A 13949-nucleotide genomic window follows, 5' to 3' on the forward strand; every position below is an offset into this window, starting at 1 on the left:
GTTGTGGCTACAGACAATGACACGTTTTCTGGATACACCACAGACAGAGCTCTCTTTCTCTCTTTATTTCACACACACACACACACACACACACACACACACACACACACACACACACACACACACACACACACACACACACACACACACACACACACACACCAAAGCCCCGTGACAACCACACTGACCCGGCTACAACCAATCCAATGCAATCAGCGACCAAATAATATGATCGCAAAGTGTTTAGTGCTTTCCAATCTATATCTTCACCCCGTTATGCCAGGATTTGAACTGGAACATTTCTGATGAGCGGGATGGAATGCAATAAGCTGGGAAGAGGGTCGGAGCTAGGGCCACAACAAGCCACACACGAGTCGTTCATGGCACTTCCATGGTAATATCCCCAGCATTCACTCTCCCAGCGATAATGAGCCGAAGAGCCTGTCGGAGTCCTGACACAAACCTGGCGCCCCCCCCCCGAACCTTCCATATCCAACCTGTCACAGCGCATTTGCCACAGAACATCAATTAGGCAGAGACACAGCCCTCCGCTCTTGAGGAGGCACCCCTTTCAGGTGCGTGACTTGGTCTGCCGTTACAGCATCAGGGCTGGGCTCAAGGGCCTCTGCTGGGGACCAGGAGGCTTTGATTGGTCAGTATCGTGTCTTCGAATGGCGTGATTGACTTGGCACAGAGGACGCAAGCAAATGAGCAGGAATGGCAGGAGTCCTGCAGGTGAATAAGTGGCGGGCCTGAGAGAGATGGACACCTGACTGATAACTTGAAGGACTTGCGTCAGGTATGAGAGGCTCACGAACACAATCGCTCATTCGCACGTGCACACTGAGCAAACACACACACACAGGGAGAGACACAGACAGACACACACACACAGACACACACACACACACATACACAGACACACACACAGTTTCATCCCTTTCCTTTCCTTCGGGTAGAGATGAGAACCCATTAGTGATGTGTTTACGATGAAGTTCAAGAGTACTCTTCACACACATTAAACCAGGTGGTAGCATGTTCCTCAAAATTTACAGTCACTATATTTTTCAAAAGCAGTGCTGCTGTTTACCACACCAAGTACACTGTTGCGTGTCCTTATTTGAGATCCCTCACCAAACTCAGACCATCTTGGGTGAGATTGGAACGATCCCACTGCCTAGTTCTACCAATGTCGTGTTCAGTTGGAGTAGGGCACTCATGAAAAGATTGAATGAAAAGTGAGGTTCTCCAGGTTTTCTGTGCAGCCATTCTCTGCATTTCACATGACAAGATAAAAACTGGAACATGTGAAGACTACTAGGTTGAGAGGAGAAGACACAGTGGGGGGTGAAAAGCCAGTAATAGACTAGCTTCTAACCTAAGAAATAATCATCGTGCAGTCTTATTCCTCTTTTTTTTCTTTTTTTTGTGGAAAGAAAATAGTCTAGAAAGGATAACTCTTGGGAGATTCATAAAATCAAGTAGGTATGAAACTAAAAGATCTAATGTGACATTTTGTAGAAGATGCCCTTCCACAGAATTGGATGGAAATGTAGACACCAGTCTGTTCAGTATTTATGGATTTTGGAATACAGGGCCTTGAGATGGTCATATACTCTATAGTTAGGGAGTCAGATGGCTGAGCGGTGAGGGAGTCGGGCTAGTAATCAGAAGGTTGCCGGATCGATTTCCCGCCGTGCCAAATGAAGTTGTGTCCTTGGGCGAGGCACTTCACCCTACTTGCCTCGGGGGGAATGTCCCTGTACTTACTGCAAGTCGCTCTGGATAAGAGCGTCTGCTAAATGACTAAATGTAAATGTAGTTCCATTGGAAGATCAGTAACCCACTAAACAAGAAGAAGTGTCAAATGAACATTTATGTTCCATCCGTCCCACGAAACACGTCAAAAACACAGCATAGCAGCGCATCCCAATATAAGATCACTTGTGGATGCGTGGCATGGGTACGTCAGACTGGTGTCACGGCCTTTCTGCGACAATTCCAATCTCGGCTCCACTAAAGTGCATTTGGAAAAGTAAGCCTACATTTTACTGGCATTATATTTCATTCTGCAGTGAATGAATACAAAGCTCCCTCCAAACGGTGAGCATGATGAGACTCGATGTATCTAGACAATGTAGCTCTGCAGTATTTGCTCATACTGTGTTGCTGGAAGATGGTCAGGACCAATTTCCACAGCTAATAAGACAACTCGAAACATGATTGCACAGTTTGTGGTGACAATTCCAATGACTGGATGTTAATGTTCCAACACAAGGATGAGACATTGACCACACTGGTGGTGACAAAAGTAAGCTACGTCCTCCACACAATCTCACACTTTCCACACTAGCGGGTGACAAGCAGAAAATGATGGATACCGGGAGAAGCACCATAACTGTCCATCAGTTGAAAGGAAAGAACACATAAAAAGCTTTGGAGTGCCTCATTCCCTCTCTTACAGAGCATTTTTTTAGAACAAAAAGAAGAAAAGAGAAGATTCAATCGAAGAGTTGTTGTGTAGAATGAGTAGAATGCACAACACAGCCTATCTGGGACTCATCAAAGGCAGTAGAATGGATGACACGCTCTCGTTGGAACCTAAGCCGTAATGCGGCCGTGTTAGGGTGCAAATGGGCTTTCAGAGCGCTCTGATTGACACTTCTGGCAGTCTTACAAGAGTAGAGCATTCAAATTAACATTTAGATGAAAGTGACATCTCCCCAACACGCAAGTGAGAGTTCAGGCGAGGGGGGAACCGCCCACGGCCCGACGTCCTCTCCAACGTCCGCCCCCGGAGTCTTGACGTCCGATGAAAACCCACCAATTGATTAGAGGTCATTAATTCAATTACTGACAGGTGTGTCGCAGGTTTGGCGTGGTGGGAACGCCTGCTCTTCCCGTCGCTGCGTGTATTTCTGTCCGGAAAGTGTCGCCGTGGGCTACGGGAGCAGCAGGGCAGCCTGGGAGTATGTAAGTGGTGGTGTAGGCCTGGTGTGAGCCCACACAAACAGCCTGACACGTCTCAGCGCATGAGTGCAGGCTCACTAACACCCCTCCCCCCTCTCTCTAGCACCCCCCCCCACCCCCACCCCTTCCATCAGATGACAATCAAGCCTCAGATTGATGTCCTCTTCTGGCTCCCATATTTTGACATGGCAGTCTTTGCCTACTCACAAGCTCTCCTTACTCATTTCCCCCCGTCATCCGAGTCTGTTTCTCTCTCTGGGTTTCTCAGAATTGAGTCACAACAGACCCAGTGACTCAATTCATCATTTTGAGATCTCACTTTTTTTGTTTTGTTCCTAAAAGCCTCCATAGACGGATGAGAGGAACAACATTAAGAAGGACAGGGATGTACTAAAAGAGAGCAAGTCCCATCCTGCATGTTGTTTCCCTCATCCAAACAAAGGTACGGGCCTTCTATGGGGATGTGTTGCATCCTCACATGGACATGTGATGGTGTCTTGTTGGTGATGTAACTTCTACTTTGCCCATATTTGGACGTGTGACTTCTTCCTATTGGTGTCTTATTGAGGATGGAACTTTTACAAACTGAAATTGCGAGGTGCTTTTACACACCCGACGTCTCCTTCTCCTATGTGATTCGTTGTATGGAGTGAAAAGGCCCAGCTCCTCTTCCTGTATCTCAAGTCTGCCACTTCAAGGTTACATGTCTATTCAGACTATCCAAGTGGGAAAAAACAATGACTACGTTTTGTGGTGAACTGAGTGCAAACACCATTGGTGGCTGAACTTACTCCGAGGTGTCCATTATTCCGGAATGCACGATTAATCTTGCACCCATCTAGGGCAGGGCAGAGGAGATCACTCAACTCTATGGGCTTGATACCGCAGTGTGGGGACCATTGACAGATGGAAGGGATGAGAGGGTAAAGTGTTTCCTTAAGATGCCTGATCTTGTGAGCTTCACATGCTTCCTGGTACGATGCCCTTTTCTATATATTGCACCAGACCATTTCCTCTACCCTTCGATCCTTTCCTACTTGTCTCCAGCAAGAAATGCTAATTAGAAATAGACTTGCATCCTCCATCTACACCAACAAAGATTTACTGGGAAAACAGTAAGATTTGCTAAAGCCAAAGACTACCAAAGACAATTTATGACAACAACAAAAAAACGGATGGGCATTCAAATGAATGAAGAGATGGTGGCATCTGGAAATAGACCCCATTACATCATCTCTGTGTGTGCTGTCCTTTGTGTTACCCACAATGCCTTTCAGCCTCCCGCTGGGACTGAGCCAACCATGACCAGCCTGCTGAGCTGTCCAGGGCCATCGCGTCATGTCAAATGTCACCTCTCAATCACTGAAGGACCCAGTTGATCATGACCAGGGGGAACCGTAGGATGTGTTCCAACACACGCAGGAGGTGCAAGGTGTTCCGTCATCCAGAAACAAACCTCTCATCTCAAGTCCCCCGAATGTTCCATTTCTCCAGTTTTTACAGCTGTCAAACTGTGAAACTAAGACTTCAGGCAAAGAAAAATACATACAAATAAAAATGGAAGCAGTATGTTAGCACATCAAAAGGAACGTTTCCCAAGAAAATATCCCCTCCCACTTGCAAAGCTTTCACTTCAAGCTCAGCGAGGTCACAGATGGTGATCTGGGTACCATGAATGCCTCGCGGTGCTTTCTCATGGCCATTTTATCATCGAGAACAGGTCATGTCATCACGTCTTTAACATCTAAGGGGTTTTAAAATGAATGTCAGGGCCTTGCTTCCAGACCTCAACGAAAGAATCCTTCCACGCCATCTCGAGGTCCAATCAATTCACCTGAGTATCGGATAAAAATACTTGCAGCATGACGCAGCGATACCCTCGCTAGGGCGCTGCCACTGGAAGCTTCCAGCAGGCTCCCAGACCCCCCCTCCTAGGATTCCCCAGCACGGTCCAGCAGTAGATAAACAGCCCCCACCGCCCCCCCAGTGCTCACCACAAGGCTACAGAGCGGGGCGCTTTGATTAAAGGAGGGGGGAAAAAACAATCATCAATTATGGAAAAATGCAATTAATAAATGATCTCCCTACCCATCCACTTCTGTCTGATCTGCACAGCTCAGACCCTCCCAAACTGACAACCAACCTCCACCCAACTGGATGAGCTCTACAGAATACAGGAAGTGACAAATATGGACGGGGAGGGTATTAATAAAACATAGCTGTGTTAACCTTTTGTCAAATGCAATTTGGATCCCTGCCTGGCTCCTGTTCCACGTACAGTAAGTGTCTGTCCCCTCCCGTTCCTGTCACATCTTAGTCTCTGGAGGCCAAACTCCCCCTTCTCCCCTCTATGAACGTGTGATCTCCAACTCTACATTGCTGAAATATTCATGTATAGTTTTCATTTTGAAATGAATCCTCCAACATCCCATTGAAGTGTAGTTGCCTGATAGTCAGAGAGTAGAATGATCTTTCTTTAGTGGGGTGTATGTATCGCTCTCATGCTGTTCCCGTGACAATAAGGCCAACATGAGTTCCAAAAAATATATATTTTCAGCAAATCATTTTTTACATGTTTACAAATACCATTGCTTAGCACCACCTGTAGACTTGTCATGCTTTCTATGACAAAATTCGAGTTTTAGTCTTTAAGGCTGTCATGGCTGTTTAAGTGGTAATCCATCAGAAATAAAGGCTGTTGCAAGTTAACTTTGAATGTGCACAAGAGCAGCTGCTCATGACTTTGATAACACACAGGTTGCTGGATTAGTGTGTCAGAATACCTTCAAATGTATCCCTTGTAGCTCATAACAGTTAGGGTTCCTTTCCTTTACGGTCCTTTCTGAATTTAGGGATGTCAATTAAAATGTTTATAAAAATAAAAAATAAAATCAAGACATGGAGATCCTTTGTAATAATATGAATGCTACAGCATACAGCATATCTGACAGAAATTAAACTAAATATTGTGTTTCCACATCTCCACATTAGAAATTGATTTGATTGCTGCAGTGAGTTGTGTTTACGAAGTCAAATTGGTGCATTTTCTACCAAGTTTAGGATCAAGTCAGTGACCATTATTATTATTATTATTATATTATTATCAAACTTTTGTCAACCAAAATGACAATTTTACTCGATACTTTGGTTTTGCACCAAGTTTTCACGTCAGTTTTCAGTCCATTTGGACTGCACAACCCCAGGAAATGTTTCTAAATATATTCCTTGTTGCAAAGAAACAGACCGTGGACTTTCTTTTTTTTATGAAGCATGACAGACGCCACAGGCATCAGCTTTTATAGCATTATTATCAATAGGATGGTGGCCACGGGAGTACGTGATATAAGATCCAACAACCCACCTACGCAGAGCCTGCTGATTGGAGCGACGCCGGTTACCAGGAATCATTTAATAATCAGAAGGGTGGACACCTCACACTGTCCGCGCGGATTTCACAGCAGGATCTATACTGTCCGTTCATCCCTACTCACCAGTGTGCGCGCGGTATCCACAACCACCAACAGACTTGGCTACTCATAAACCAGGTAATTACATATTTTTGAAAAGGAATGTCATCAAATGTTCTTTCTACATTTCTTTCCCAGCAGAATTAAGTTAAAATTGCAGGGACATTTGGAGACGCAGACAATAAAACATTTAAAATAATTTGGAAGCCTACAAAGTCTTTAGAATTATATAGAATGTATTTAGAACCTATTGGACATATACCTATTCTTAAAGTGAGTGATTTCTTGTGTATTCAGTAAATCAATGGTTTTCAAATTCAAGACAAATCATTTTGACCGTGCACCATTACGCATGAACAGCAAATAGATTCTGAGGCAACAGGTGCAGCAGCAGATTACTTAATAATTAGGCTACTTACTGTGGTTGTCTAATGAAAAGTATTACATTGTCTTGTTGCAAGTAAATATTATATTTAGCCTACTAGCAAACATGTTGCTTGTTGCTTGATCAATCATTCTCTGTGTCCAAGTACCCGTGTCGGCTTCTTTAAATATTCAACAAAACAAATATACGATTGTCCATCTCTATATTAATGTCGAGGAATTTCAACAGGTGGTCCAAAGAAGATGAGAAGAGGATTATTATTGGTGGCACTGTTCCTCGTCATGAAACTCCGATTGTGCCAGTCCGGAAGCGAGGAGCCATGGTCGCGCAGGTCATCGTCAGGTGTAGGTTCTCAGCCTTAGCCGTAATAATTCACTATAGTATTCAATGCACTATAGTATTAATTGTTGCTGTACGCACCCAAAAAATATTTCAACACTTAACTTCAAACACTGCCTCATCACTTTCCGTCATTATAGGAAATTCCAGGTTTGGGTGAGCTGAAGCGCAATCTTCTGAAGAGATACAGCGACGTGGACTATGACAGTTTTGTGGGTCTGATGGGTAGACGAAATGCGGGTAAAGTTAGCAATTTGTCCTTATTCAATCGTTGAATAGTCATGATTGATAACTATATTGTCACCGTAACGATTGTTTCAATAACTCGCTTTCGATGGCATCACATTTACATTAGGCATGATTAAGCCTCATCATTTCATTTCAGTTGTTTACATATCTGTTTTCACAAAAAACTTGCGGAAAGTCAATAATAGTATAACCCAATTCTGTTATAAGAATCAGCATATATAAGATAAAACTAATTTTGATGCTATGAATATTGCAATGCATTTATATAACCTTAATTTCTTATTTCAGATACAAATGGTGTACAATCCCAACAAAAAAGTAAGTGCTCTCGAATCACACTTATTATCGAATCTATAATAGCATGCAACAATAAAAAGACTGTGTTACTAGTGTTAAAATAGTCTGTGAGCTCAATTAAAATAACCCAAGGTGTTTAATTGCAGGAGAAATGCATGACATCTTTGTTGGACTCATGGGACGGAGGAATTCAGAGCCTGGTGAGTTTATGGGCGTACTCGTGTTAAAATGTTTTTTTTTACACCAATACGCCACAGTGATGATGTATGTGTGTACTTCATCTCTCTGTCGCTCCAACAGGTAACGCTGGTCCCTGGGGGAAAGAGAACCCAGAGACAAAAGGCATATTTTACAACAAGTGCAGACTTAGGTGAGCACCCCGTCATTTTACCCTCCTACAATATGACGTTTACATCCATACCATTTTGTATGAGCAAATGTACTTAGGACATTATCACAAAAGCTCATTCTGGTAAAGAAGTATAGGTAATCTGTTATGATGGTAATTGAATAGTTTTTTACATACTACATTTTACATTAGTTAATTACAACCATCTTTATCTAACTCTTTTAACTAGAATGTTACACATCGTGAAAAGAACGTTTTAATGTGTATAATTGTTCAAATGTTCTTGTTTTGCTGCAGGTTTCGTCGCGGTTTGTAGACGTTCTTCACACTACAGATGATGAAACTACATTTTCATTATTTATTTTAACCTTTTACAAAATTGAATTAACTAAACTCAGAGACATGCACAAGTTAATTAAAGCACCTAGGCTTTACAGCATAAAGTTTGAAGTTTGTACAAGACGTTTTATCTGATAAAAGAAAAACTATTTCTTTACCCTAGTGTTCCTTTCCTCCAAGATAACGTAAACCACATTTTTGTAAATAAAATGGAAATCAACAATTCTGTTTATTACTTATGATGTGAATCAGTTTTGGGTGTATTTCTTAATTCTTACGTCCATGTAAAATGTTTATGGTTCTGTGAGTTATTCAGCTTTGTTTGTCTTAGGAGGGTGCCATCTTGAGATTGAATGGAAACAAGTTACGCCCCTCAACATTTTAGATGCATACACCTTAAATGAATGCAGACATTTCTACATCAACAGTTTGAATTTATTCAAATATAATTTTACAATCATTGCAAAAGCTTTTGTACACCATACAAATTAAGTAAATAATACTGTGTGTGCCGACCAATTTTTCCACGCAAAAAGGCGGTAACTGCTTGATGACATAATGGAATCAATATTAATTTATCTTTTTTAGCAAGTAACCGTTCAAGATAGCTGACATAGGGTACGCTCCTACTCAGGGATGACTCAGTATCTACAAAGCCCCCAGAACAAATGTTTATGGCATTATCAAATACAGTAACAAGCACGAACGCTGCAACTTCAGTGATTAAAGGTAATTTCAGGTAAGGGTCAATGATAATAAAAATTAACCTATCACAACTGATAACGATTGCAATACAAAACTCTACACAATGCCTTCAAATGAAATTCAAGTGCAATAGTCAAATTTCACCCCAAAATGTACACAACAGCAAAAAAGAAAAAAAAGAAGATAAATGGTACTGTAACCGTTTAAAATCACTGTTTCAATTCCTCAAAATGCCATTGTCCAGTGTGACTGCAGTTCGGTTGGGCGTTGTCGTAGAATTCAAAACTTCATCTGCAACCTTCAATGACACTGCCGTGAGCCTTTCCCCAGTGACCATGGTGACAGAGATTGGCAGGGTTACTACCTCAGTCCCCTGGTCGTCCACTGCCCTCCCCCTGTCTGTGTGTGCTGGCAAGGCCAGGTCCCGGGGTGGGGTGGGGTGGTAACGGTATCTGTAGCCGTAGGGTCGTAGGTGATAGGTGAAATACTCTAGCGTGTACATGAGCTCTGCTTCCACGTAGTGGAACGACACCGCCAGGTCTGAGCAGCACTGGGGTCCCTGGTTGAACAGAACACACGCAGGTTAAACACCAGCACAAGTCACAATACACAATAAGAACCTTCAGTGAGGTTAATTAAAATATATGTTTGGTCTTATCTTCCGTTATTAGAATGCATTTGTTACAGTGTAAGGCCTTTGCGAGTGATTTAAAGTCTGCAGCAAAACTCTGTATTCTTATTGACAGTCGGATAAAGATTTGATGTTGCGTTTTGTTGATACCAAATATAAATATATTTTGTCAAAGTGGCTTGTTTACGCCAGACGAATTGTGGCCTTCACTAATGATCAACTGTCTAACAGAGGCGTAGTAGGGCCTCATAAAAATGGAAAACAACGAATTAGCAGCATTATCTGTAACAAATTGGGTAATTTTGCCATTGCGGACAAGGCATTGTTTCCAATGCAATCATCCACTCAAGCATTCATCTCATTTCATGTCTCCTTCTTTGTACAGAGAATCTCAATAGGCAGAGATCATACAGTATTTATAAATGTAGTACTTTTTCACTTAGATCTTCAAAAATAATACATGTAAACTTGTTTGTAAAAATAACGCGTCATCATTGTGTTGATTATACTGCAATGCCCACACCCAATAAGATGGATATTGGAGCTGTTAGTTTCCTTTTTTTAAAGACAGATGGAGGCTAATGGAATTAAAGGCTTTTCCAGAATGTTCCTCCCTGGCCTAACTGTCACAGCTCCTTCCGTATTGCAGAAAACAGGCCTAATCCACAAGCTGATTTGTTTAAGCAACATTACTTGTATGGTGGACTAACTCTTGCAAATATGTTTCTTTGTTTGGTACTAGATGTGGTTTTAGATTGAATGCAGCAATGGTGATCCCAACTGAAATGGCTCATCAGTCCTAAACCATGTGTAACCTGTGTTCAAACACACAACTTCACTGCACATGAAAGAGAGGGAACGTTCGGAACACTTGCCTCCACAATGGGGTAGTAGCAGTAGTTCCAGTACCAGAAGCTCTTGGAGAACTTTCCGGTGAGGTGGTGCTCCGGCACAAAAGGGTGGAAGGTCTCACGCTGCAGCGTGTCTCTAGAGTCCCCAGCCAGAACGCCCATCTTCTCCAGGCACTGGCCCAGGGCCAGGTCCTCCACGGGCGTGGTGTGTGTGCACACCTTAGTCCGGAACCCCTCCACGAACCTCCTGAGGGCCTCTTTGCTCAGAACGTACCCAGCGCCACCACTCATGTAGCCCTGCTTGGCATACGGCTTGAAGCGCTTGCCAAAGTAGACGGGCTCCTCGGACGTGTGATTGGACAGGATCCAGCGCAGGTTGTCCACCACCACGAAAGTGTCATCGTCCGCCTTGAGAAACCAGTCTGCCTGATGGGCGTGGTGCTCGTAGGCGTAGTGGAAGGCGCGGATGGTCTTCCAGTAGAGCTGGTCGCGGCCCTCCCCAGTCCCCAGGCCCACGGTGGGGAAGTCGGGGTCGTCCACAGAGCTCATGAACACCACCAGGTTACAGTGGCGGCTCCAGGTGGCCTTGACGTGGTGGGCCTTGCTGTGGAGGTTGCTGGGCCCTGTCATGACCCAGCACAGGATCCGGACCTTCTGATACAGCTCCTCTGCTACACTGTTGTCCTCGTCTGAAGCATGAGCCACAGACATACATCATCACACAGCTTTAATCATTCTCAAGACTTTTAGGAGTTAACATTTACAGGATTTTACGATGCAACTTGTTTACTTCCGATAATGGCTAAATATATAAAAAAGACGATTAATTTGGGGATTGCATTTTCAAATCAATGTCATATGATTTGAAAATGGGGTACAGGCTGGACAGACTGGTCAGGAAGGCGGTGACTGTTGTGAAGATACTGATGCGGGGCAAGCTGTCGGCCATCATGGGCGGTGTCAGTCATCCGGTCTGCCGTGTCCTGGCAGGACAGTCCAGCCTCCGTGGCGGGCAGCTCAGCACCCTACGTTCTATGTTTTGCACTGCATCTTATCTACACTGTACATGGCCTTGTTGTGTTGTGTCGTGTGTTTGTATTGTATCGTGTTGTCTGTACATATTGTCTGTTGTGGTTGTTCGTATGAGTACTGTGAGAGATACCTGAACTTCCCCACGGGATGAATAAAGTATATATCGATCTATTTATCGATGATCTGAAACGTCCTACAGTGGACTTCAAAAGCGTACCTATGTGATGAGGGCGGTGGAGGTTGACAAGGGCAGCTCCTTCCTTCCTCCAGCGACTGCTGCCACTGGCCTGTCGCTCCACAGTTGCCGCTGGGCTTTCCTGGAGCTCTGCGAGCATGGGGAAGCTCCTCTCAAACCACACCTGCCTCAGGAAGAAGTGCAGGCTGAGAGTCCCCACGAGGAAGCCCAGGCAGAAGGCACATCTGGAGGATAGACCCTTCATGGTCACAGCATGACAGGCTGAGGGTCAAACACAGCAGGAGTGTCAATCGTTTGACTCACACATCAAGTAAATATACTTATTTGAACACATGTACATATGTAAAAGTCACTCAGGACATAAGAATCCTACTTTGAAGGCAAACCGTGCACCCTGCACCTGTAAGGAGTTACTTAAATAGGCTTATCAAAAACCTAACCAATCACCGGCCGAGGGTGGGGAGGAGGAGTCATTTATGGTGTGCTGGGGTTAAGTGACACATATTGTGTCAAATTATGATACACTACTGATTTGCAAGTTAGAAATTCTTTTTTGAGAATTGCAGGTGAGTATTACGGAGTATTTGGAAGGTTCCTGAAGAAAGCAATACTAGGATATAAGTGTCGTTTTGCCTTTACCTTCAAATCTATAATTGGAAGAGAAAGACACATTTTGTCTAAATCTGTGTGACAATTTGGGTTGAGTGCACTGACTGACATGGACCCTCACTATCTTAATCCTAAACAAAGTAGCCTACAGTTTGTATCCATTGCAAAGTGAACTGATAATGAACTGAAAACTGAAGGCTAGAGCTCATACCCAAAACACACATCAGCCTATTTATTTGCTTTCTAAAGGTAGCATAAGCTGCTTCTGTTCACTGAAGCTCCCCGCTACAACAGGATATATTTCTCATCATTAAATTAGTTGATTTGCATTAACGTCAGCTACCGTTTTTCTTTTTTGCCATTGACAAGAATTACCATACCAAATGACCGTGCCGTTATGTGTTAGATCTTAGCGTCATATCTTAGGCTACCGTTATAGCTAGTCTACCAACAACAATGCGAAATTATTTTTTATACAAACTGACTGCTTGTAAACGGTACTGACAGGCTACAGAAAAGCCGATAATGAAAAACAACGGTGACAGGTCCTCATGAGTCAAATCCAGCTTTGCGTTAAATCCACCTCTTTTCCTAGACGGATGTAGCCTACAATTTAGGAAAAACTAATAGGCTACGCTACTTTAAGAGGATAAATCGGTTTCACGTTTTTCTTTACCCATGTTCTTTTCCGACAAATGTCTCATTTACCTTTGTGCGAAGGTCAGACTCTTTAGACAGGCCCATATTGGAAAGATAGTCTACATTTGCAGTACATCGCCGCCGGAGAAAATCCTATCTTGTGTTGGTCCATTTAAAACTATTGGGCGAAGCGATATTGTCAACATTTTTCTACCCACACATTTTCTCCGTAAGCGTTTAATTTGAAGGTCTTATGCCACTCATTCGCTCTGTGAAATTAATGAAAACACGAGTATCCTGGCGCTTAAAAATAACATTCTTCAGCATCACGGAGTAATCTCTGAAATGGTAGAATCTCATTGGACAATTTTGGGTTGCGTACACTACAGCCCGCCTTTCCGAAACTCTAATTATGAGTCCTTAGTGGACTTTCCTTTAAATGTTTTTTAAAAAGAAATACGACTTCATAAATAACCTTCATTAAAAAATTCCAATATCCTGTTTTAGAATAACGCATATTATTAACAGACCTGGGGATTGCGTACGTTTCCTAATTACTATAGGCTATAGCAGGCTAGGCCTACTCAATTAGAATGCAACCTTTTCAAAAGTTGAATATTAACAAAGTCATCGCGACCCATGAGGAGAGAGGGTCAAGGTACACAACCTCTTTGGTAAACAGACTAAATCAGAGAATTTTTTAGTGGCTGCTTTTAGCTGTCCTCAGGAGCTTCTGTCCACAGTGTAACGTGCTTGATGTAATTACACACAGGGGCGCCACTAACAATGTTGGGACCCATGAACAGCAATGTTCCCCCCCCCCCCTCTCTTCCAATCTTGGTTATGTCCATTTTTTTCATTAAACACATTTAACTCCAACCCCCCCCCCCC

General features: G+C 43.2%; 2 protein-coding genes across 2 annotated transcripts; one reads left to right on the top strand and one right to left on the bottom strand.

Annotated features, from left to right (window-relative positions):
• Window positions 1-6337: 6337 nt before the first annotated feature.
• tac3a (tachykinin precursor 3a) lies at window positions 6338-8623 on the top strand. Its single transcript, XM_047039699.1, has 7 exons — window positions 6338-6515; window positions 7051-7166; window positions 7302-7401; window positions 7699-7728; window positions 7854-7907; window positions 8008-8077; window positions 8354-8623. The coding sequence occupies exons 2-7, from the start codon at window positions 7065-7067 to the stop codon at window positions 8370-8372; spliced, it is 375 nt and encodes a 124-aa protein (XP_046895655.1). The 5' UTR covers window positions 6338-6515; window positions 7051-7064; the 3' UTR covers window positions 8373-8623.
• Window positions 8624-8875: 252 nt separating this feature from the next.
• c1galt1a (core 1 synthase, glycoprotein-N-acetylgalactosamine 3-beta-galactosyltransferase, 1a) lies at window positions 8876-13390 on the bottom strand. The gene is made up of 4 exons (XM_047039671.1): window positions 13128-13390; window positions 11832-12071; window positions 10607-11271; window positions 8876-9659 (listed from the first exon to the last, which is right to left on the bottom strand). The coding sequence occupies exons 2-4, from the start codon at window positions 12052-12054 to the stop codon at window positions 9318-9320; spliced, it is 1230 nt and encodes a 409-aa protein (XP_046895627.1). The 5' UTR covers window positions 12055-12071; window positions 13128-13390; the 3' UTR covers window positions 8876-9317.
• Between the last annotated feature and the right edge of the window lie 559 nt (window positions 13391-13949).

Source organism: Hypomesus transpacificus, chromosome 18 (assembly GCF_021917145.1).
Source record: "Hypomesus transpacificus isolate Combined female chromosome 18, fHypTra1, whole genome shotgun sequence".
Classification (NCBI taxonomy): Eukaryota; Metazoa; Chordata; class Actinopteri; order Osmeriformes; family Osmeridae; genus Hypomesus; species Hypomesus transpacificus.

What these genes read in the sequence shown, in the direction of transcription:
- tac3a (XM_047039699.1), top strand. Translation starts at nt 7,065, where the DNA reads ATGAGAAGAGGATTATTATTGGTGGCACTGTTCCTCGTCATGAAACTC. An exon ending in TGTACAATCCCAACAAAAAA is followed by an intron (nt 7,729 to 7,853) that starts GTAAGTGCTCTC and finishes GTTTAATTGCAG; the next exon opens with GAGAAATGCATGACATCTTT. An exon ending in ACGGAGGAATTCAGAGCCTG is followed by an intron (nt 7,908 to 8,007) that starts GTGAGTTTATGG and finishes TCGCTCCAACAG; the next exon opens with GTAACGCTGGTCCCTGGGGG.
- c1galt1a (XM_047039671.1), bottom strand. Translation starts at nt 12,054, where the DNA reads ATGAAGGGTCTATCCTCCAGATGTGCCTTCTGCCTGGGCTTCCTCGTG. An exon ending in CCACCGCCCTCATCACATAG is followed by an intron (nt 11,272 to 11,831) that starts GTACGCTTTTGA and finishes CTCATGCTTCAG; the next exon opens with ACGAGGACAACAGTGTAGCA. An exon ending in GCTACTACCCCATTGTGGAG is followed by an intron (nt 9,660 to 10,606) that starts GCAAGTGTTCCG and finishes CTGTTCAACCAG; the next exon opens with GGACCCCAGTGCTGCTCAGA.